The sequence below is a fragment of the Xylaria bambusicola genome, assembly GCF_022495145.1.
Source record: "Xylaria bambusicola strain CBS 139988 unplaced genomic scaffold F5B22scaffold_1, whole genome shotgun sequence".
Lineage (NCBI taxonomy): Eukaryota > Fungi > Ascomycota > Sordariomycetes > Xylariales > Xylariaceae > Xylaria > Xylaria bambusicola.
This window is the reverse complement of record NW_025953554.1, coordinates 863,168-886,853: the sequence shown is the minus strand read 5'-3', so window position 1 is coordinate 886,853 and position 23,686 is coordinate 863,168. Positions and strand designations below refer to the sequence as shown.

Sequence of the window (23,686 nt, the reverse complement as noted above, 5' to 3'; positions counted from 1 at the left end):
CCATCTGAAGCAAGGATTCAGGCATTCTATTCAAGGGATAGTGAGCGGGAATTATTCGATGTGATAACAAGTTGAGATAGGTTAAGGGAGGAACCGATGGGAAAACACACTACAAGGGCTAAATAAAGCTCAGGTGCTCGACACGCGTGGGCCAGAGAGGATAGACATATCTTCGCCGGTTGTTTGATTCAATTTGGGCTTTGCTAAGCGTATTGTGATTGTCGGTGCATCTTGATATGATAGTATATACTAGAAGAGGAATTATTGAGACGTCCTGTCTGGTCTGAGAGGTTGCCCAACCTGGAGTACCTCGATGCCAAAATTTCAATGAAGTACTGAATGCAGATAGATGAAGATATTGATAGTCAGTAACAAGTGCTATCGATCCATGACGCCCATCGTTTCTAGCAGTTCGCGTCAGCCGGGTAATTCCAATCGCGGTTGGTCATATTCGGTTATTGGCCGCTTCTCGAGAGAACCACGCTTACGAGTTACAAGTTCGCGTCCTTCAATCTCTGCCGGCTGTTGCTGCTGTTGCTGTTGCTGGTCCCTCCTTCTCCTACGGAGGGCAACCCAAATTAGAATGGCCACTAGCACTATACCTGATGCCACACCGACACCTATTCCTGCGGCTGTACCTGCTGACACTCCTGACACTCCTTGTGTCATATCCATATGTTCTGATGGGCTGGAGGCTGGAAGTGATGCTTGTGTCGATACCGTTGAGACAGACGAGGTAGAAGAAGTCGGCTGGTTGGAAAAGCTTTGAGTAGTTTCAGAGCTTGTGGTTGTCTTTGAGCTCACAGGAGCAGTGGCTATTGTGATATTGAAGAACGGCGAGGGCTTCCGAGCAGGCGAATTGCTATCTTGCAACGAGAAGAAGAATAGGGCAGAGTCTGCCAATAGGAGATTATACGTCTGCACAGTCCAATAGAAGCTCTGGGGCAGATCCTGTCCAACATTTTCTAGGATAACATGTTAACTTCAGTCCTGTAATGATGATAAGTTATTTGAAAGAGCCATCTCTTACGATTGTAGACAATATTGGCTGCCTTTATCGCGGTAGATTGCAGCGGTTGTTGCCAAAGTTCGATCTTGTATGCTGTCCAATTGGTCTGGAATGCCACTAGCTGGCTTGATCCGAGTTGCCATCGTGCATTAGAACCGTATGGTCCATGCCCGTTTGGGGGACCAGTTCTCGGTGAGACGAAATGGCTTTCGGCTACAACCCGAAGTGACATTGCGAGCCATAGGAGCAAAGGGTAATGCATGGTTCTCACTAATGTTCAAATATGCCGTTGAGGACAGACTGAAGAAGGGCCAGACGAGTCGGTAGTGAAATACATTGATTAGACGGCTCCTGATGAGAATTGTAAAGTCAAGTCAATCACCAGGCTCTCAATCGGAAAAAGGGAAGTATCAATACATCGATACCACAGCCCTTAGATCATTCTCTGGAGTAGCCGCCTCTAGCCTTGTGCCTCCAGACATGGGTCACGACCATTTGTCAGGGGTTAGGCTGTTAGTCCCCTTGACTCTTCTGAGATACGGCCGCGTATGAACCCGGGTTTTCGGGTAAGGTGGAAATTTCGGTTACACATTCACCAGATCAAAAGCCTGGTAAATGATTTGATTGCACGAGAGCACCTGTGGATTCCAGCTCCTGATCATGGTACCAAATAAAACCGGATAACCACATATGAACGCTGGATAGCCAGGGGTCTCCTCGTTGAGTTCAGGGATAAATAGGGCAAGAGTATTCCACTGATACTCCGCAACGATCTCTCCACTGTCTACTGTTTATTCTGTGTTTTCTGATTGCTTTTCGATTGCCCTTAGCGTAAGGAGTTAATCCAGGCTCGAGTGAACTTCGTCTCACATTGTCTTCGCTAACTCTTAGCCTCCCAACTATTTCCAAGTGCCTAGGGATGATCGGGAATTTCAAGATCGTGCCACGGCCGCCACGCCGGACCTTGATTTGTCTACTGGGCACTTGCATTGTGTTAGCAGCCTTGGTCGTGTGTCGACATACTTCGGAATCTATATTCGAAATCCGAAGCCGAGAGAACAACCCCTTCCTATCAAACCACAGGATTATGCATTCGACCATAAACGATACCTTGGGCTTCTCCAAAGTCTTTGTCGTGGGTTTGCCCGGGCGCACGGATAAACGCGATGCATTTGCCTTGACAGGCACCCTCACTGGGTTCCACGTGGAATTTGTGGACGGCGTTCAAGGCGAATCAGTTCCCGACAAAGCGCTGCCCGCTGGAATTGACAGGCAAGCGCTAAGAAATGAGAACTTAGGGAGTTGGAGAGGTCATATGAACGTCGTGAGGAGGTAGATCAAGAGGCTTGGCTTCTTCAGCAAAACCTAGCATGAGTCCAGGCTTACACAATGCCGCCAGGATAGTTGAAGAAGATATAGAGTCTGCGCTGATTGTCGAGGATGATATGGACTGGTAAACGCTTCATTGTTGCTATCAAAAAGTGCCAAATGCATGAAAACTAACCATATCATAAGGGACGTGCGCCTGAAAACCCAGCTAAAAGAAGTCGCTCAAGGCGCTCGCAGCATCTTGTCACCTACCGGTGGTACACAGCTTTCTTCGCCTTATGGTGATGATTGGGACGTACTATGGCTGGGCCAGTAAGTTGATATTCATGCCTCCCGCTAAATCATGGGTCCAAACCAGCAACAGCAAAATGACTAAAGCAAAGTTGAAGCTGCGGCGAAATATTCCCTGAGACATTGCCCGAAAATCTAGGGAAGCCAGAGTATCCCAAGTATACTATCTATAACGACGAGACCGTGCCACCTCTGAGCAGGATCACTGGCCTTGTGGACTTTACCCGGTACCCGGAATTCACACGCTGGATTCACGTGTCGGGAGGTCCCATATGCAGCTTCGCGTACGCGCTCTCACAGTCAGGCGCTCGCAAAGTCCTCTTCGATTTGTCAGTGGACCACCTCCGAGGCGCATTCGATAACGCGCTTGCCGACCTCTGTAGGGACGGAGCATCAGGCAACCCCGGTGGGCTTCGAGCCAAGTGCATCAGTGTAACGCCGCCAATCTTCTTCCATCATCGAGCGAAAGGACGTGTCACAAGAGACAGCGATATCCAGGATTTCGAAAGTGAGGATCAACCTCTACGCGCGAAGGGGACAACAGAAAACATAGTGTGGAGCGCGAGGAACAATATCAGGAACATGATACTTGGCTTGGAGATGGAGAATCAGTTTGAAGGCCAGTCGAGCCATGATGGAAATATGCACATAAACTAGCTGACTGACTGTCTACCAGCTTCCCCAAGCCATTCCTGTTAGTTGTCCACACGATGCGCTTAACTCCGCAGATAAGGCTATGACCTGAACTGCGGGTGCAAGATGAAGCTTGATGGTCTTTCTACCGGAGGTTGAGCGAGGAACGTTACCTCCAATATATACATATGTATATATGTAGTCAGGAACCTACAGTGCCTAAGTACATACTGGATTATCGTGGTAGAGAGCGTGCTCTTTAGTTCATAATGTGCACTTACAGAAGGTGTCAATGGTGCAGCCATCGGGTGTAAGTACCTAAGTACCTACAGGTTATATGCATGTGTGTCGTCATCTAGGCAGCCGAACCGAGCCTACCCCAGCCCCCGTCTGTCGGGTACTTTAAGTGCCTACCTAGGTCTGCTAGGTGACCTGCTACAGGTATGTACCTAGGCGAGCTAGGTACTGTCAGAAGCCAGTAAAATGCGTTGTGGCTGCGCATGTTGTTCCGATGTACAGTAGTACTACCTACTCTAAGTACTTAGGTACCTACCTAGGTCAGACTAGGTACCTACTTACTGAGGACACTAGTCTCACTTGATCTCAGCTATTGAATCCCAAGAGCCAACACTCATCGCGATCGCATCTGTTGGTAACGAGTCCATGATACCCTATTTCAATGCTTCTTGAGAAGCACTAACTGACTAACGCCATTTCTTTTCTTCGTCGCCTTGATTGGCAGACTTGCGTTCCTTTTCTCATTCCCTAACTACTTACCTTAGCTTCTGCCTAGTTCACCAGACTCGCTCGTTACCTCTCAAACGGCGCATTGAGCGCTCATAAAGAAAAATGCGCATCACCGCGATGCTATCGCCGCCGGTATCATCCGTCATTCTCTCTCTCCTAGCCCTTGCGTCTACTGCAGTCGCATCCGATGCCGAGTCCACCTCGACAACAACTGCTTGCACAGCTTCCTCGACATCCGGCGCCTTCTTTGATCTGAGGCCTGACGCCGCCATAAAACCAAAACCCGATGGCTCCCGGCCCTCCCATAGCCGCGGCGCACCTTTAACCGACTACAAAGCGAGGGGCTGGGACTATGGCTCCAATTTTACCTTGAACATTTGTAACGCAGTCGTTGAGCCTATCGAGGACGTGAAGGATATTGCGGCCAGCAAGTGGCAGAATATCAGCGCGTACTATGTCTCCGAGGGAGAGTACTACAGCCTGGGCTTCCAGTCGGGTAGCCTGGTGACGCGTGGAAAAGAACTAGTTCTACAATACACCGGCGGTTCCCCTTGTGGGACGAAGCGAAAGTCAACATCACGGAGTTTGAGTGACAGAAGCACTATCCACTCCGGCGCAGCTTACAGAAACTACGAGAATGAAGAAGACGAACCGTCCTCTTCAACGCCAGAGGATAGTAACGACGGCGACAGCAACAAGGATGATGAGAAGGACGGCAAAGAGGATGGCAGCAAGGTCGACGACGACAAGGGCGATGATGATAATGAAGATGATGAAGTTCGCAGGAAATCCACCACCATCTTCTTCGCCTGCGATAGAGATGTGGTCGGCGGAAATGCCGCCGTCTCTTTCATCGCCGTCGATCCCGAAGAATGCAACTATGTCTTCAAGGTCAAGTCGGCACATGCGTGCGCCACCGCGGAGCCGCACAAGCCCGGTAGCGTAGGTCCTGGTTCGGTTTTTGCCATCATTCTGGTTGTGGCCGTGTTTGTGTACCTGCTGGGTGGTGTCTTCTACAACCGAACTGTCGGAAATGCCCGAGGCTGGAGACAGCTACCGAACCACGCAATGTGGCAAGGTATATGGAGTTTCATCTGCGTAAGCCGCTCCCAAGTCTCAAAGGACTTACCGCCGCTTAGCCCTCGGTATGATTAACTTCAATCGTAGGACATCTTTGTCATTGCTACATCGTCCTGCGCCCGACTATTACCGAGTCGGCGAGGATACCACTATCTATCGGGGTCCTCCAGCTCGAGGGCAAGGAACAATCGAGACGCCGAAAATCGTCTGATCGATCAATACGATGAGGAATGGGAGGATTGATGCTATAGTCCACCAACAACAAAAATGATAGTTTTATTTAGCTTCTGTTTTAGCAACAACTAGATGGGCCCCGGGTCCTCCATACTTATATACGAGATGCGAGGCAATGATGGTAGGTAGTCCTTCAGGATTCTCGGCATGGAGATCGTGAAGGCTGGTGATCATGATGAGATCAGCACCTACTATTTTGGGTTACCAGTGGCGTTTTTTGATTGGACGGCGGCATCAAGAATACAGGCAGTATATGGGTGTGGGTGTGTGTGGTTGCGCATGCGGTCGAAGTCATCCGTCTACCATGAAAAATGTATCTACCTACCTACTCATTGTGCTCTCTTCGTCCTGTATGATTATAGCCTATGCATTGTACATAACAAGTCGGAAATTTTAGGCAATCTGCACAATCCAATCAAGCGCATGGGTATTCGTGGAGGCACAGTACTTACTTACATAGAGTAAATGTCGATTATGCGAACTCCATTTGGGCCAAACCAGCGTCTGAGTTTTGTTGGGTCTGTCGATGTTGAACCAGGATAACAAAGATCTCGATGGGTCCTCGTCAAGAACCATGATGGCGCAAGAGATTGCTGCGTATTTAATCGAACCACGTCAGTGTAGCCCATCTGATCATATGTGCGAGAGAAATAGTCCGCATGAATCCATCCCCAAGATAGCCGCACTAGATTGGACGGACAAGAATGGATTTGCAAGCAGATCCAGCAGATCCAGCAGACGGACGGACCGATAACCTGGCTGTGTTCGCTGTGTCTGGTTGCGTCTGGTTGTGCGATTGGGCTTGCGCTCTCAATCTGAGACACGTCGTGTTTGAAACCTGTACCGATTGGGCTGGTCGCCGGCCAATGGAAGGAATTTGGTCTGGACCTCGCCGGAGCATTTGGCCTGCGCGGTGCCACAGGAACCAGGATTCGACCATCCTATCTGCAACCTTCCCCTTCCGCTGCCGCCGTGGAGCGTGGAGCGACCAAGCCGCAGACCTGGTCTGACCTGGCTATCCTACCTAGAGTAAGTAAGTAAGTAGGTAGGTAGGCATTAAGTAGACTGGCATCATGATCGTGGGCCACAGGATGCATGCATTGCATTGTGTACAGGACCTACCGAGGTAGGTTATATCTAGCATCAAGGGTCCTGTTGCAGGCATACCTAACCTACTCCTTTCGAGGTTGGTTCGCGATGCGTCTCGCGCCAAACCAACACTTCTCTTCTTGAGTGTTATCTCTTTCTCTTCTTGTTTCTGTGCTCGTCACATTCTTTTCTATCGTTGAATTTCTATATTCGTTTCTTGTATATACAGGTTATATCTTCTTTTTCTCTTCTGCTGTCGTTATCGTGTTGATCATGCATTTCTCGACCTTTCTTTCTCTTACTTTATTACCGGCAGCTTTTGCCAAGGTGCAGTTTCTGGTAAGTTGTATTGCAGTATTCAGATAACAAAAATGAATGTGACGAGTTGCTAATTGAAATGTTCACAATCAGGGAGTAGCTATAGCTGGAGGCGACTTTGGGTGTCAAATTGATGTACGATAATCCTTCGCAGATCAATTAGTTCCGAGGGATTCCGCTGATTCATATGCAGGGGACGTGTCCTCCGGAATCCGCACAGCTACCTTTAAATGATGGACCGAACCAAATGAACCATTTCGTGAAAGAAGATGGAGTAAATCTGTTGAGGATACGTATGGATTATCATCTACCTGGCTGTCGCAACGGGGCGCTGATCGTGGAACAGCAACATCATGGCAATTTCTTGTAAATGGTCAACTCGGTAGCGATCTCGATGCCTCGAAGCTTTCACAGTATGATCAACTAGTGCAATCATGTCTCGATACCGGCGCCTATTGCATGATAGATATTCACAACTTTGCGAGATGGAATGGGCAGATTATCGGTCAAGGCGGTCCAACGGACGAACAATTCGCCAGCTTCTGGGGTCAGTTAGCAGGGAACTATGCCACCAGCGACAAGATAATATTCGAGCTTATGAACGAACCTCACGACCTTGACGTAGGAATCTGGGCCCAGACTTGTCAGAAGGCCGTTACGGCCATCCGCGAAGCGGGAGCTACATCGCAAATGATATTACTCCCCGGTACGAATTTCGATAGCGCGGCGACGCTAGTATCAAGTGGAAGCGCAGATGCGCTTCTTGCTATCACCAACCCGGATGGAAGCACGGATAACCTCCTTCTAGATATTCACAAGTATCTCGACGAGGATAATTCCGGCACCCATGCTGCGTGTACCACCGACAACGTGGACGCCTTTACGACGGTGGCGGAGTATCTGCGAACCAAGGGACGGAAAGGTTTCATCAGCGAAACTGGCGCTTCGAGTGATGCTTCCGTAAGTTCATCCATTCTCGGGCAAGCTACATCTATGGATCATTTCGGAACTAATATGAAAATAATCAAAAGTGTATACCAGCATTCTGCGCTCAAAACACTTTCATCAACACCAATTCCGACGTATTCACAGGCCTAGTAGCCTGGGGCGCCGGCAGCTTCAGCACATCATACGTACTAAGTCTAACACCAACGAACCAAAACGGCCGTCTCGTCGACAGCACGCTCATGACACAATGCGTCCTCGCGACCTGGAACAACGCACACAGCAACAACGGCACCATCCCCACGCCGACATTATCCTCGACCAGGCCAACCGCGACGAGTTCTAAGGCCACGTCAACAATAATCACACGAGCCTCGACGTTCATCTCAGCGACTTCGTTACCCACACCCCCGGCGTCGCTGACCGTGTCGCGTGGCCCAGCGATATCCCATATCCCAAGCAACGACAATAGCTCCAGCTCAGCTGCTCCAGGGTCAACCATCAACACCTCGGACGTACTCATTCTCACGGACGTGTTGCCTGCGAGCACCATGACGACGCTCGCCATCGCCACGGGCACCCCGCCCTCGCGCTCCGGATTCGGCGGCCTGCTCACCGCGCAGTCCGTGCCATTGCTGGCCACACCGACGGGGGCGTCGACGTCCGCGTCTGCTTCCTCGACGCCAGCTGCGGCGGAGGGCGGTGCTGGATCGATTGCGGTGGGCGCACTTACTTTATGGAGTGCTGTGTTTGTAGCCGTTGCTTCACTTGTTTAGCGAAAGAGCAAATTGACTTTTAGACCGGATACCCGAGAGCGTTTTGCCAGCATTATCATTCTTCTGCATGCACTTTTCTTGCCAGTATCCAAGCTCCGAAGTATCTGTATATAGTGATCCTCAGCAGTGTAGATAGTGAATGTGTTTTGTCTCGAAAGTCTCTATGTATATTTAACTGTATCACTCTCATGTCAATTACTTATCCCCGGTGTATTAGGCAAAGGCTGTTAGGCTTCAAGTCTGTAGCTACAAAGTTCGGCATCAGTAATGTCTCCGGCAGCAACAATTAAAAAAGCAAGGATGAGGAATCTCAGCCATATCACTGCCCCTTCCCTTCCCTTGCACTCTCATGATGTGATTAAAAATAGCATCGACCTGAAAACGAACAACTCCACTGCGTCGCTTTATTCATGTTTAAACCTGCAAATCCTCGGGTGTCTTTCACATTACATCCATTTTCGTGTCAGCCACGAACGCGCAACTTAGATGTCTTCACGCATCATCCGCAATATCTACTACACATCTTTAACACTATTGACCCGTGATGCCTTGCCAGATATCCCAGATGGGGCCGTACCGAAAGACACCACCAGTCGGCCTTATGGTGGACGAGTGCACTTCGGCGATGGTGTTGTTATCAACATTGGCTATGCGTTGTTCTTCGAACTCACCGAGGACGGCAGGAAGATTCAACGCACTATGAGGATATTACTGCTTGATTAAGCGCGCTCTAAGGGTGATGCTGTGAAATATGACAAGTCTCGAATGCTGCTGAGTGAGACAGGACAAGAGATGAGAGTTGATCGGAGGGTGACGCCACCTCAGTGAGGTCGCATAGACCTTGGATAAAGGGTAGAGGTGATGGCGAGTGGGCGTAAACGGGTAGCGGCAAGGACATCGTATGGTCGGTCAATCAACCTAATTTCTTGCCCGGGATGATCAGAAGATGACTTCATGAAATCATCCTCACAACCTCGCCTGCCTGCTTGAGCTGAGCACAGAAAGATGTTAATGTGTCCCACATAGATCCCTCTGAACGAGATGAGATTATGCGGAGTTCAAGCTCCGCCTTGCATATCCGATTACTCCCACGATATTGCGGCTCAACAATAGCGATTTGGCAAAGATATAGTTAGTTCATGTTGTTGCCATCGACCGTAGTTATCATATCAAGAGCCAAGCCAGGCGAACCATTCTGTCACTCGTGTTTGAGGCATTCTTAGCGTGAATCGGGTTATGCAGGAATTGAAAGTTGATAGCCAGGACGAATTTTTTATTTTATTTTTACCCCCTTCCTCTTATCCTCAATGCATGAAAAGCTTTTTCAATCCTCTAATGAAGTTGAGTTAGTTGGCTCACCTCGGTGTGAGGAGGTGTAGCGCGAGGTGTCAATGTTTCATTCCATGGTCGGTTTGCTCCACGTGGAGGTGGTACCTTGCAGGTGGGTTACTCGGAGATGAGCTCCGAGGAGACTTAAAAGCAACCCAAGCTGTTATCTAACTGTACCTACGTGCAATGACCTGCTGCATGTACGTACCTTTGGCAGGTAACAGATTTGGATCTTGAGTCGGAAGTCGGAAGAGAGAAACCTGGAGGTGAATGCAACTTGGCGGTGGGATTAAGGGCCAGGTTGCCACCACCATACTACGTATCTGTACGTAGAGATGGCAGAACACTCATTCTCGCGTGACCAAACCAGTCCTACTGAATAAGTATTAACGAACCTGCAAGATAACTGTGTATATACAAGTTTACGAAAGTTCGTTAGTCGGCCAGCCAGTGAAGACGCTGTTTGTTCTATGCCAAAAACGGGATGATTTCATCTTGACATCATTACTGAGTGGCTTTGACTCCACCTAAGTCACTTGGCCCGGCGATCTTACTTACCTGGTATCGGATACTGGCGGCGCTGCCATGCGCCAACATCGCGACGGCCGACACGGCATCTTATATTACGTGTAAAGCCCTATGCTAGACGTTCCGTACTCTCTTCAATCCCTTCAACTAATCCCCATCAACGGACATTTCGTTCCGGTTGCCTCAGTATCGTGAAACAAGAGATTTTCAAGCTGTACCTAGAATATCAAATATTTATAGCCCACGGTCCCGTTGCACAGTCGCCCGCTGTCGCCAGCGTGCTCTAATACATGCATTATATTTTTCAGCCTCCTTGAGACTTCAAGATAACAGCATTCAAGTTATCGACTACCAGCGTATTAGCGCTTCGAAAACGTCCAGAATGCCACAACCATTAATGAGAGTAGTTGCCCGCCGCTGTGGCCAGGGTGTAGCCAGGATCCCTGGAGTAGCGCCGGCAAACTCTATTTCGATAGCTCAGCGCAAATTACTTCATTCCTCCAAGCAAGCATCTTCTCCTGCTGCTGCCGCTGCTGCCGCGACTTCCAGTAAGGTACCACCAGAACCCAGGGAGAATCCTGCTGTCGGACTAGGTCCAAGTCGCGATGAACCTATAGGCCATAAAAGATTGGCCGACTTCGATTTGGAGGGACGAGTCTTTATTGTCACTGGTGGTGCAAGAGGTCTAGGTTTATGCTTGGCTGAAGGTCTCGTCGAGGCAGGTGGTAATGGTGAGTCTCGAAAAGCATCTACCAACTTCACAAATTCCCGATTATATAACGAGACAACGAGCTGATTTACGTCTAGTCTATTGCTTTGATCGCGAGGCAGAACCATCCCAGGATTGGGATGAGGCCGCCACGAGAGCGAAGCAATATGGTGGGTCGCTTCACTACTGCCAGCAAGATGTTTCAGATACCAAGCATCTAGATCAGACCATTGCATCCATTGCAGACAGACATCAGAGGTTAGATGGTCTTATTGCGGCGGCTGGGGTACAGAAGATTTGTCCTGCGGGTAAGCCTAGCACTCATACCGTCTTGGTGGAGCGTTCCCACGAAATATAAAGATCACTAAATACAACCTTCCCTTAATTGGACACATTATTGACTTGAGATGTCACAGTTGAGTATACCGCCGACGACGTCGCGCAGATGATGGCCATTAACTACACAGGTGTCATGATGACAGCTACGGCGACTGCTCGCCAGATGTTCAGGTATAAGTGTCACGGTAGCATGTGTCTCATTGCGAGCATGTCGGGCCAGGTAGCCAACAAGGGGCTCATTTCTCCCGTAAGTGGCATATCTATGAGACTACTTTCGTTTCAAGATCACCTACTAACATTTCGCTATAGGTATATAACTCCTCGAAAGCCGCTGTTATCCAGTTGGCTCGAAATCTTGCGATGGAGTGGAGTCCCATCAGAAAGGACGGCACAGGAGGAATCCGTGTCAACTGCATCAGCCCCGGTCACATCTTGACGCCCATGGTTCTCAAGAACTTCGAGGAAGTTCCTGGGCTACGAGCCAGATGGGAGTCTGAAAATATGATGGGCCGTCTAGCTGAGACTACCGAGTTCAAGGGCGCGGCGCTGTTCCTGCTCAGCAAGGCCAGCAGCTTCATGACGGGCAGCAATATCGTTATCGACGGCGGACATACATCGTGGTAGAAATTTTCTATACCCTCGCGTTTGGCCGAAATGTTTGCGGATGTCTTTGAAACTATTCTAGCGATCATGGTTTTGGAGTTTGGGGAGATGATAGCGAGAAGCTTTTGGTATTTCCGTAGGTAGGTAGGAGAGCGTACCACAGCTCCTTCTATCGCCTCAGGTAAACGCGGCTGGTTTCTTTAGGCCTTGAAAGGTCTCATATCAGGGGCCATTTCAATACATACTTATCTCTAAGTACATATCTTGGCTTTAGTTGTTCATTGAAGATTTATGTCTAGGTAGTGTTCATTCTGTCTCAGAATGTGTTAATTATTACTTAGGTACTAGCTGTGAAACAACATGGTCCTCATTCTCACTCATGATTTATATTCATCATTATCAATCTCATTAGAAGGTCAACATGCTGGATAGGTAGTCTTCAACTAAACTCACCTCACAAATATCTGGATGTTCTTGGATAGGTACCTGGTTCAAACATTAAATATTTGAACACACAGCTAAGGTCAGTACCTAAGGCTGTAAGTAGTGTCCGAAGCGGGACGATATCCACTGATGTGATACGCCGGCCACGACTTGTTAGCGATTGCCGCAGGGCCCTCAGTGACGTAAGTCTCCACAACAGCAGTTCTGAGCAGGAGTTGGAGGTCTGGCCAGCACTTGCGGTTGCAGGTTCCCCTCCTCTGGGACCTTCCCCCACGTTCATTACACGTAAGTCGCTAGAAGTCCCCGGAAGTCCCTCCTAGAGTACCTAGAGTACCTAGAGTACCTAGAGTACCTAGAGTACCTAGAGTACCTAGAGTACCTAGAGTACCTAGAGTACCTAGAGTACCTAGAGTACCTACCTAGGTAGAGTAGGTACTTACCAGCTGGGGGGGTGAGACAGACATCCAGGTCACGATCTAGAACACTGCCCCTCACGCGTCTCTCCCAGGTCATTGAGCTCCAGTTTGTTTAGGAAGTACATATCGCAGTAGTGATCCTGATATTCCTTTTCTTACTCGCTCCGCTCCAGGTTATCGCGAAACTGTTGCTCCGAGTCGTTTCTTGCTACAGAGCAGAGCGATCGAGATGCCTGAGCTATCCGAATCCATCACGGCCATCCAAGAGGGTGCCAAGGAGGACCGTTTTACATATCTCACCATCTTGCAGTACCACGTAAATACCCCAGGAGCCCTGCCCGCCTTGGATGAAGTCCTCCAAAATGCCGACCTCACCTCCGAGATAGGTTGGGATCTCGTGCAGATGCTTATCGGCATCGATGGCTACGAGCCTTGTCTGGAGACCGTCGCTCGTCTGGGAAATCCTCGCGAAGTCATCATAAAGGTTATGGAAACGCTGGCCGCCTTGGCCAAGCCCTTTAAAGAAGACCCAGATGGCGACAAACCTGACGAGACATCCCATTTCGGTCTAAAGCCCAGCGATGTACCTAGTCGCCTCATCTCACTAATTGGGGTTCTCGCAATTCTTCAACGCCGGATCAAGACAAAGCATCCTTCGCGATTCCTGGGACCATCGCTAGTCTCGGTCCTTGAAGCTTACCAGCCAACACCCGAGGTGACAGCTGCCGTGATCAACCTTGTGCGATCGCTCTCGGGCCGCGTAAGGCCGCCTCTCCCTACACGCACTTCTAGCATCAACGTAGCCAACCCGGATGAGAGTGGGGATGTGTCTAAGAATGCTCCCGACCCCGAAGCTGAGCAAGAAGAACCAAAAGAAGAGAGCTTAAAGCGGAGACTGTTGCAATCTTTCACTACTTGCATTCTACAGCGCTATGTCAACGTACATCAAATGCAGTGGTCGAGGCGATTACTCGAGGTGTACTACCCCGGCAGGCTCATTCCTGGGAGAATGACGGCGACGCAGGCTTTTCGGGAAGATGAGGTTTTACAGAATTTGGACGCTGTGACGGGACAACTTGTGGTTCGTAATCACCCTTCCTACCATTTACAGAACTTTTCTCTGACCTAATTTCATTATAAAGGCTTTATTACGAGATCTTGGCATCGATGATTGCTCCGCTGCCTTTGTCCGGGAGGTATTGTGCCATCCAAGCGACGCCAATCCCCTGCCGGATCTTGATAACTTTGAATCAGTTGATGACATCCACCTCTCACAAGGCGGAGCTGCATGTTTAATTGCCTACTGGATCTTCTCAGCAGATTCCTTCGGGGCAGATAGCCCAGATCCTAAGATGCACCTTTTCCCAGATCATCTAGATATGATGCGATTGTTTCTTGGTACGAACCCTAATGATGAAATTACCAACAACCCCGGCGTTGCGGACGCTTTGTTGGCCATTGGGCTTGGGCTGCACCACAGGGGCTTGATATCATCCAAAGAAACTGAAGAAACAGCTTATATGGTCTATCATCACAATTTGACCTTGATAGCTGTGTTCCACCCAGATATCCAAGTCAGAAACGCCGCAACGAGATTTGCTGGCACCCTGCTACATTCCGATCCTGATGATGAAAGTCGACTGGATATACTGCAGGATCTACTAGAGAACTGTCAGTTTGCATCTTTGAAAGCCTGTGCTGTCCAATGGCTTCAGGAGGAGATCATTTCGGCACAGAAAAACAATGTTTCCAACGTATTTTCAAAGCCTGAGGTCATCGAGAGGCTTCAATATGAGATTTTTCCAGACGCCCAATCTGTTGCTAGTATGGAGAATGATGAAATTTTTGAATACTGGGGAGAGAATCAACAGTTCCTTCATCAGGTCGCGAATTTCGCGTACTTCCTCTTCAATGGCCGCAAAGATCTAGTCCCCGCTGGCATGGGCGCAGCAGTTGACCAACGCTTTGCCGAGCCCTTGATCGCCGCCGCAACCAAACTTGAAAAGGCTGAAGTGTTAGATGGAAATGAGGGTTTTCAGCTTGGCTTCGTAGTAGCTCGTCTGCAAGAACTGAACATACAATGAGTTAAATACGGCCCTCTTTTCATCCATAAACGAAGTCATTAACTACAGGAGGAGTCTCAAAAGGAACAAGAAACATCATACAGTTAGCTAGATTAGGATTCGACGAGTTATTCCTTTTCTAACTCTGGCTTGAGTTCAGCTAGAGAAAGCGTGTCTCTTGATTTGAAGACAACGTAGTAGACTAATGCGTCCAGTATCAAACTAGCTCAAAGCTCGATTAGCATTGCTTATTTGGTACAAGTATCAGACTAGAAACATACTGTTTGTATCAGGATGATAGTCTATCAAGAATTAATCTAGCGCATTCAGAATTACAATTTGAATTGCGCCGTAGGGGGACGTGCTATTCATTTCTGCTATGGTATAACATGCTCTTGTGCATGCTCCTGCGCCTTACTAAGTATCTCTTAATCATATGATCGACCCATGAACTCGAGCACATTCTTTTACGAGAGAGGTATACACTCTTATCAGATCTCTCTGTACACGATCTTGTCCGCAAGTTTTCAATTACCGGATCCCAACAGACCTAGTACGGCGCGCGTATGAAAACCTCATGGCCGCCCCCACAAGGCCAACAATAGATCAGACAATGAATGTGCGTAAGCACGGCACCGGCACGGTCCACGCAAGTCGGCCTATCGTGATCATGTCACACTTCATTCAATGATAGAGCACCATGTTAGACGTGTATGTGGACTTCGAGGGCCAGCTGCGCTGGGATCAAGGCATATTTGTGTCTCGTCTTGGCGTTGCGCGATTGTGGTTATTGATAATCCTCCTCAGTCTGATGCGAAATTCTCTACAGCGGTTAGTCTACTCCTACATGGGGGAGGAGACAAGAGCTGATTTTTGGCGTGATCGGTTTTTTTTTTCTTCCTAAAAAAAAAATTGCTGTGAAAACTCTCAGACTCTCGGTAACACCGTACGACCTAATGTGGCACTCAGCTCACGCAGTGTAGTATCGCGAGATGACGCGCATATTGCTTTCAGGGGAAACTATCACTGGAATGCAGTATTCACTTCGGCCCCCAAATAAAAGCCTTAGGTTACACCAAATGCTCTTTCAGCTTGTTATGATGCAACGATGTCCCTGCCACATTGGTTTTGAAAACGCGCACACACATTTCCCCTCTATCCCTCCGTGTCCGACATGTTCAGACCTACACGTAACAACGCATAAGATTACCCGTCAACGTTTAATACGCCAAGGCCAGATACGTGATACAGCTACGACGATGCAAAAGGAGCTTTGACAGAACACCGTGTCAGCTGCTATCTGCGTGAACACTGACCTGCGACTCCGCGCAGATAAAGCGAATCTATTCGAGTTTGACCTAGGACGTAAGGAATTTGGTACAGCATAACAAGATGAAGCTACGCGATATCGCCATTCAGCTTGTTGAAAACTTCTATATCCGCCGATGCGAACTAGGATGGGGATAACATGTGAATGCACGGGGATGGTGCGGCGCGAGGCATACTGTGGAACATATGCATCGTCTCGCACGAATAGTGTGCTTTCAGCCGCGAATCTTCAGTTTCACGGGAGAGCCTTTCCTCAGAATAATAAACCTCTTATGTCTCGCCAGGGAATCTCGCCTACACCGGTCGCCGCGAGAGACTTAGATCCCGGCAATCAGGGGTGGGCTGAATCTCGCTATGGTAGAAAATGGAGGGTTGTAAACGACGAGGAAGACTAACGACAACAAAAATGAAATCTATCCCCTTCCAAGCTGGACTGGCCAAGGAAATCACGTACAAGTATTCGCTCTTGAGACGAATGCGAGCGGCGGACGTAACAGGGAGCTTATTTTGAAGTCAGAGCAACACGGCATCGCCAACGCCACGAAGAACAAAGGCCAGTGCATGTATGGGTTCAATACAATCAAAAAACATATTTAATTTGGTCCCATTTCCACCCATCCAGAAATCCTTTGGGGTATCGCTGCATGGCGTGAGAATCTTGCCACTGACAGTCCCTCATAACTCCAATTTACCAAATTTGCCCAAGGCTCAGTTTGAAGTCTTTCCCATCCTTCGACCTGTTCCGTTGATCCAATCCTTAGCCTACTCTATCAAAAGTAGATATTAACAATTATAAGATACGATAAGAGCGCACTAGAACTCTAGCCGCAGCAACTGTCCATATGTCTTCCAAGACGGAAGCAGGGAGAACACCGGAGTGAAGAAACCCAGACAAGGTGGTGCGGCGGAGGCGAACATCCCAGGCAACAGATCCTGGAAAAGTACTGCCTCGGCGAGGTATAGACGCGGATGAGCCCTCGCAACCTCCTCGCCGTCGTCCACACCCCACTTCATCCGTACACTCGTTCCCCGGAACAGCGGCATGAAGGAATGATAGCTCGTTAATATTGTGCCCACGATGTCCATTACAACACATCCCGACACAGCACGCTTAACCAGCCTCCGCAGGAGTGCCATGCCTTCTTGTGGTGTTAGGTAGGGGAATATGCCCTCGCCTACGACAAGCAATGGACGGTCGTGCGGTATCTCCTCGATCCAACTCTCGTCGGTCGCCGAAGCGCCTATAAGCCGGTACTCCCACTCCCTATGCTCGCCTCCCTCCGCCGGGATCGCATCCGGGAGGAGCCTTCGGCGCAGGTTTACGACCTCGGCCTTGTCGAGGTCGATCCAGTGCACGTTCTCGCCGCACCACGGCTGTAACCTCATGGCCCGCAGGTCAAGCCCGCATGCTAGATGTAGCACGGTAACAGGCTCGTGTGCATGTGCCTGGAGGAAGACCTTGCACCACTCGTCGAGCTGTTTAGCGCGTACGGTGATATAGTTGTGGTACCGATGGTCGCGGGGGAACAGCGTCGGGCTGAAGCTATCGGCGTCGACGCGGTCTAGAATCTTCTGGGCATGAATGTCGCCCAATATGGGGTTTGGGGAAGCGGCGTCGCGGGCACGGCTCCATAAAGTCAGGATCATCGTCTCTTCCACTGGGCTCAGCTTCACTCTAATTAGATCTTGGGCCAGATCTTTGGGCTCGCCGCTCGACGCCATTATATTTAAAACAATCTAGATATATATTCAGCCGGGCCTATCAAGTCTAGAAGTTGGCGTTTTCGCTCCTCAGGCAGGAATGAGCAGGATTCGGGCTTCCTATACTGCCCTCGTTTACTATACGAGTGTATAACATGCTCTATACGTCGACAGAGTGGGATTCTGGGGTCATTGGACGTGGGTACTGTTCGCGGGAACCCTTGTGACGATCCCTATAACCTAGGATCATTTGGCATCCAGGGTAGTATCCGTGCTGTCAAGACCCTTGCAACACGGATGCAGCGGTGAGCTCCAGATAAAACCGACGAGGAAAAATTACTTCAAAGCGGCCTATACGTTGTGTTCGGTCAGCTCGAGTCTACGTATTCTCCCCGAGCATGCCGAGTCACTGTGAGAAAGGTTAGTTCAATAGTCAGCCGAATCCATGTTCTGACACCATGCCTCGCCATCTTTCACACCCTCAGAGAGAGCCCAATTGCGTCACCAGAAGAGCCCGGATAGGCATCACGAGGGGCCACACAGGGCTGATGCCCAGCCTCAAGCTGAGAGGTGTTTTACTTCCGTGGGGTAAGATACGGGGATACCGCTCTAGATTGAGTATTGTGCCCCGAAGGAACCACCCAGCGTAGGACGGCCGTTGGTTCTGTCTCACAGCGACTAACGCACGAGAAGACGAAAATAGGACTAATGATTCCGTCTGTAGTCGGAGAGATAAGGTGGACGAGAGGCTTACTTAATACCGCCAGTAGGATCTAGTCACGTCTACTCACCTACCTATGCTAGCTGACCAAGGGTTGATGAGCCAACGTGTGATAGCGGCGTGCTTACACCAAACCCCGATCAATGCCAAACCTATAAGGTTCTTGTTATACATTACGGCACACAAAAACTACGAATCTCTGGCCTTCTTTCGAGCCAGGCGAGACACAAAAGCTGTCTTGATTGCTTGTCGATGTCCGCCCTTGACGCCCTTGTTCTAGTCAACGTCAGCCTATCAAAACCACACAAATTTTTTTAAAAAAAAAATTTAGGATTCTTGTCACAGCGCGCTGTTTACTGTTGCCAACAAAACGTTTCATAACCCGAACTCGGACTTGATGGTTAGTTACGCTAGGTATATCCTCCATACATGGTACGAATGCACAATACTAGCCCAAGATGGGCAGATTCGCCCAGGGGCTCCTACTAAATCGAAATTAGACATCCGAGGCTGAACAAACCCTTGAGGAATTCCATCGACGGGAATAAGCAGCATTCTCATCACGGAGAATCCTACCGCGAAATCGGTAATTGTTCGTCTCCAGAGTCCGAGTTTGAACTCTTCCTCCGTCCTGTCTCATGTGGTCCTCGTAAGTAGTACCGCTGTTCTTCAAGATGCAACGCAACACACAGACATGTGATTTGTAACCTACATAGCTAAGAAATGACAAGACAATTATGTGTGCCAAGTCACAAGACATGGGGCATACCGCCGGATAGTCCCACTCTCTTGCATCCAGCCAAGTCATCGTGGGCTTGTCAGGGACCCTAGCAATGTCTAAGAGCATTGTAACACCTCTAGCCTTATACGAAGCAGATCGTATTCAGTCCTCCCTGGCCAAATAGAGTCCTCAGTCACTTCAGGGTCGTCAACTCATGTTGCAGCGCAGAGCAACGTGGCGGGTGTGAATGGTTGTAAGATACAGTGTAACCGAGTTGGTTTCAGAGCTCATATCACTCCAGTTTCATTGGCTACCCATTGAACGACCAATATCCCGTTATGTCAATGAGCCAGTATCGTAAAAGACGTCTATTATAACAATAAAATATCTATAGCCGTACAACTGACTGAGCATCCTTTGTGACCAGCACAGCACCGTCAACCTTCGGATCCTCCATCGTACTCTTCAACCAGCAGTAGTTCAGGTTCGTGCCCTGCGGACCAACGTTGTACCACACCGCACCCTTGCAATGGGTATTCTTCGCGCACATGCTTATGCAGGACTGCATCGAGTACGTCTTGACGTTCTCGATGTCCTGTCCCTGGTGAGACACGGCGCACTCTAGGCGGAACTTGTCTCCTGTGGCAGGATCCGTGTACGTGCTACCGTCGTCGCCGATGCAGACCCGCGATGATGGGGAGGACGTGGGCGAAGGTTTGGCCGACGTTGTCTTCGGGGATGGGGCACTGCTAGCTGTGGGCTGCGAGCGAATTGAGTCAGTAGGTGAAGGCGGCGGCTGGGTTACAAACACAGTAGCAACAATGCCATCTCCGCCCCCTCGTCCTCCCGTCGCGGCTGCAGTCATCGTAGGTCTAGAGTCTTGGTGAAACAGCGACGACGACGACGACGGTATCTCGGTCTTGAGAAGGGTTACGAGGGTTGAAGAGTGACTTGCCACGGAGAGAGAGACGGTCTCGGTGATGGTGATGCCGGTGGAAGACATCGAAGGGGAAGTGCTGCTTACTTGGTCATCATCAACGGTCGCTAACGAAGTCGAACTGCTAGATATGGGACGCCATTAGCATCATTCCTTTATATTCGTTCTTCAGGCTTGGACTTACTGGGAATTCTTTTGCTTCGTTACGCCTACGGCAACGCCAATGATGAGAGCAACAAGGGCGAGAATTGCGATTATAACAAGAATCTGAAACTTCCTCCTCCGGTACCATGCTTTTTGATCTGGCTCTGATGCTATCGACAAAGCAGGCGCGGGGTTAGGAGAGGGAGCGGGCGGGGGAGCGAGGACAACAGCTTGTTGGTTCTCTTCTTTTTGGATTGTTTCGGTCGAACAACTCTTCGCTTCCGGTTTTTGGAACTTTTCCTCGTGGCTAACTACCTGTGGTCCAGAAACAACTATGAGGCCTGGTTGGGAATAGCGGTGGTGGTTAGGAGCTGCGACCTCGAGCCCTTCCTCCGGCACGCGAAATTCCAGGGTCGACGCCTGCGAACCCGCCGGATAGATGCTGTTTATTCGAAGACTCTCGTCCCAAAACCCGAGGCTCTTTCTGAATCTCCTCAGCCTCTGCCAGGCAGGCGAATTGGCCGCGCTCTCCGTCTCATGGGGAGAAGCGACGTGCCCTGCCTCGGCACAGTCCCAACAGATTGGCACGCCCTTCTCATATGAATGTGGGCACCGTGAGCTCGATGTCGAGTTGGAATTCCAGGTGTCGGATTCCATTATATGATGCCTTCCCTTCTCGCCCGCAGAAAAAGATCCAGGCTTCCCTGTACAGTAATGTGTGTTGATTGACTAAGTGAGCGGCTTGAAAATGTAGGTTCAAGTTAAATGATTGGGCACGTCTTTACCAGACGATGAGATTTGTTTGATTATTACAGCAAAAATGAGTGTGGTCTATATCAAAAACTGCCTCCTGAGAATGTAAATGGATGAAGCCAGCAATCCGAAGATTGGTATTGGTGTGGAAGAAAGAAGGGAACCTAAGAGCTCATTGAGGAGCGTCTAGAGGCGAATCGACCAACTCCTTGCCCCTACTAAAAGGCTCGGGGTGTAAAAGAGGCAAGTGCTGAGACAAAGACTGGTGCTCTTCTAGAATTTGCCTCACTTCAAAGGAGAGGTCCACGAGATGATTGCTTCAGACAAGGAGCCCACGTGGCTTTGGCGGCCAGGTCACGTCACCAACAAAATGTGGCTGTCATAGATAAGTGATGTTCGTTGACAATAATCAGCCTCGAGAAAAGGGGGCCGGTTCCCGAGCTTCCAGAGTTAAGGACTTGAAAACTAGTAAAAGATTCGGAGAACTACTTCTTGACACCATTCGAAGCTTTGGACAACTCAAAGCAAGCGTCCCGTTAGGTAGAACAACTCTTCAGTGGGCAGCAGTACCCTATATAGATATACGTTAGATGTTGTTGGTCGACCTATGTTTGCGTGCCGCACGTGCCGCAACGCTCGAGCATCCTCCATGTTATACTTCACATAGTCTTCCGTCATAACATTATTTAATTACTAAGTACTGACTTCGAGGATCCGGAGCTACCACGTCTTATCAGCTGATCGAGCCATTTAACTGCCTGAGCTACTGTTCTGTACTACCAAGTCGAGGCCTGAAACATTTTGGTTGCAGGTCATATGATGGTGATGACAGTGTTTTACAGTTTTAAACAACAATAATAAGGCAACCTGCTTTATTTCACGATGATCGGGGTGCGGTAATTCAATATATTTCGTTTAGGTTAAATTGAATCTCTTCACCACGGGCTCATACTACCCTGTGCTGTCTTGAACCCTATTGTGTGTACATCCTTAGAATATATCTCTGTTGTGTAATATTTCAACAGCTATTGCCACTAGTAAAGATTCACGAGAACCGAGATGCCGTATACAATCCCGAAAATATTATACTTCAGTTCTACTCAAGCCAAGGCACGCAGTCCCTTCTAAAAGATCAAGATCTTGCCTGTTTACATAAGTTGAGTGGTCCGTGGTGATGCATCAGCTTACAGCCCAATCGGAGCCAGTGGTGTCATCCTGATTCTCAAATAATATACGTGAAGTGTCACAGAGCCTTGAACACAGTCAAATCATCATCAGTCCTCAAGGCTCTTGAAAGACATCGAGTTTGTAAACCCATCCTATACGGCGTATAGAACCACTCATCTATCTACCGACGCAGTCAGCCAGTCACATCAAGCGCGAAACCATGCTACAGACTTCAATTGTCACAGCAGGTAAATACACCTACGACAAAACAATAACCTACCGTACAACCAGCTCTGGCACCAAAACACTTACTCATCAAAACTTACCTCGCACCTCCATCAGTTCTTTCACAAAGCCCACTCACCAACCTGCTTGCGATGCCACACCGCACACATTCATCACCATTCGGACAAAGGAAATACACAGCACGCAGTATACAGACGTACTCACCCACTCCTTATTCTCACTCAAATGATACCTACCTACCTACCTACCTACTTACCACACGAACACACGACACATATACACCACCACCCCCTCCTCCCCACCTACTTACTTACCCAAACCACATTCCCCAGTCCACGAAATCACACCACCATACCAAAAGAAGTGCAAAAGCCCTCACATATCTAATGCGAATACATACTGCATCGTTAACCTACAAGCAGAATGAACATACATCGTTAATCACAGGTTGAAAGAGAAAAATATTAATTCGTCTTCATCGACCAGCCCATCTTGAGATCCGCTGAACTTATGACGTGGTGGATTTTTATTGACCTAAGAAAGGCCCGTGGCGTATGTTTACAAATATATCATTTTCGATTGAAAATCTATGAAACATCATTGCGCCGCATTACTTGTCCAGGCTCAGTAATTAGATATTGGTGAAATGATAGGACGGACATTCCTATAGAATAACGTTGCTACTACCAAGGTGGTATAATAGTACTCGACCGCAGTACATGTCACATAGCAACATAGGGAAGATTGAATTGAGTGGGTAACTTCTGGTATTTTTTGAGTGATGGGAGACTATCTAATACCTAGAGAGCGAGTTAAAAGCTAGATCCGCTCACCAGGTCAACGTCAAGAGTGTCTACTGCCGTTTGCCAAACTTTATGATCCAACAAGTGAAGGCGCCCAAACATGACGGTGGGCCCTTTCCTCATTAACATCCCAATGTACCTCCAAAAACCAAAATAATAACCCGCTATCAAGAACAAGAAAAAGGCAGAATAAAAAAAAAATATCAGTAGACACTCAAGACGAAGAACCCGTGAAGCATGAAGGATGAGCTTAACCACAAGAGGCAACACCGGCGGAAACTC

General features: G+C 48.9%; 8 protein-coding genes across 8 annotated transcripts; 5 read left to right on the top strand and 3 right to left on the bottom strand.

The window, feature by feature from the left end:
• Positions 1 to 417: 417 nt before the first annotated feature.
• On the bottom strand, positions 418 to 1,241 carry F5B22DRAFT_640920 (uncharacterized protein; the record flags this gene model as incomplete). The annotated part of the gene is made up of 2 exons (XM_047977908.1): positions 418 to 965; positions 1,031 to 1,241. The coding sequence occupies 2 exons, from the start codon at positions 1,239 to 1,241 to the stop codon at positions 418 to 420; spliced, it is 759 nt and encodes a 252-aa protein (XP_047836336.1).
• Positions 1,242 to 1,928: 687 nt separating this feature from the next.
• On the top strand, positions 1,929 to 3,286 carry F5B22DRAFT_632493 (glycosyltransferase family 25 protein; the record flags this gene model as incomplete). Its single annotated transcript, XM_047976703.1, has 4 exons — positions 1,929 to 2,341; positions 2,409 to 2,462; positions 2,525 to 2,650; positions 2,728 to 3,286. 4 exons carry the CDS (start codon positions 1,929 to 1,931, stop codon positions 3,284 to 3,286), a joined length of 1,152 nt encoding a protein of 383 aa, XP_047836335.1.
• Positions 3,287 to 3,987: 701 nt separating this feature from the next.
• Positions 3,988 to 5,414, top strand: F5B22DRAFT_11738 (mannose-6-phosphate receptor binding domain-containing protein). Its single transcript, XM_047968858.1, has 2 exons — positions 3,988 to 5,107; positions 5,177 to 5,414. The coding sequence occupies exons 1-2, from the start codon at positions 4,112 to 4,114 to the stop codon at positions 5,330 to 5,332; spliced, it is 1,152 nt and encodes a 383-aa protein (XP_047836334.1). The 5' UTR covers positions 3,988 to 4,111; the 3' UTR covers positions 5,333 to 5,414.
• A 1,095-nt stretch (positions 5,415 to 6,509) lies between these two features.
• Positions 6,510 to 8,694, top strand: F5B22DRAFT_11741 (endoglucanase 2). Its single transcript, XM_047968859.1, has 5 exons — positions 6,510 to 6,751; positions 6,824 to 6,865; positions 6,924 to 7,023; positions 7,077 to 7,690; positions 7,762 to 8,694. The coding sequence occupies exons 1-5, from the start codon at positions 6,686 to 6,688 to the stop codon at positions 8,449 to 8,451; spliced, it is 1,512 nt and encodes a 503-aa protein (XP_047836333.1). The 5' UTR covers positions 6,510 to 6,685; the 3' UTR covers positions 8,452 to 8,694.
• Positions 8,695 to 10,690: 1,996 nt separating this feature from the next.
• F5B22DRAFT_640916 (short-chain dehydrogenase) lies at positions 10,691 to 11,980 on the top strand (the record flags this gene model as incomplete). Its single annotated transcript, XM_047977907.1, has 4 exons — positions 10,691 to 11,039; positions 11,116 to 11,325; positions 11,434 to 11,603; positions 11,666 to 11,980. The coding sequence occupies 4 exons, from the start codon at positions 10,691 to 10,693 to the stop codon at positions 11,978 to 11,980; spliced, it is 1,044 nt and encodes a 347-aa protein (XP_047836332.1).
• A 959-nt stretch (positions 11,981 to 12,939) lies between these two features.
• On the top strand, positions 12,940 to 15,389 carry F5B22DRAFT_11623 (YAP-binding/ALF4/Glomulin). Its single transcript, XM_047968845.1, has 2 exons — positions 12,940 to 13,900; positions 13,962 to 15,389. The coding sequence occupies exons 1-2, from the start codon at positions 13,049 to 13,051 to the stop codon at positions 14,901 to 14,903; spliced, it is 1,794 nt and encodes a 597-aa protein (XP_047836331.1). The 5' UTR covers positions 12,940 to 13,048; the 3' UTR covers positions 14,904 to 15,389.
• Positions 15,390 to 17,011: 1,622 nt separating this feature from the next.
• On the bottom strand, positions 17,012 to 18,321 carry F5B22DRAFT_11573 (S-adenosyl-L-methionine-dependent methyltransferase). The gene has a single exon (XM_047968835.1). It carries the CDS (start codon positions 17,931 to 17,933, stop codon positions 17,025 to 17,027), a length of 909 nt encoding a protein of 302 aa, XP_047836330.1. The 5' UTR covers positions 17,934 to 18,321; the 3' UTR covers positions 17,012 to 17,024.
• A 1,290-nt stretch (positions 18,322 to 19,611) lies between these two features.
• F5B22DRAFT_11591 (uncharacterized protein) lies at positions 19,612 to 21,336 on the bottom strand. Its single transcript, XM_047968840.1, has 3 exons — positions 20,476 to 21,336; positions 20,310 to 20,415; positions 19,612 to 20,114 (listed from the first exon to the last, which is right to left on the bottom strand). Exons 1-3 carry the CDS (start codon positions 21,090 to 21,092, stop codon positions 19,743 to 19,745), a joined length of 1,095 nt encoding a protein of 364 aa, XP_047836329.1. The 5' UTR covers positions 21,093 to 21,336; the 3' UTR covers positions 19,612 to 19,742.
• Between the last annotated feature and the right edge of the window lie 2,350 nt (positions 21,337 to 23,686).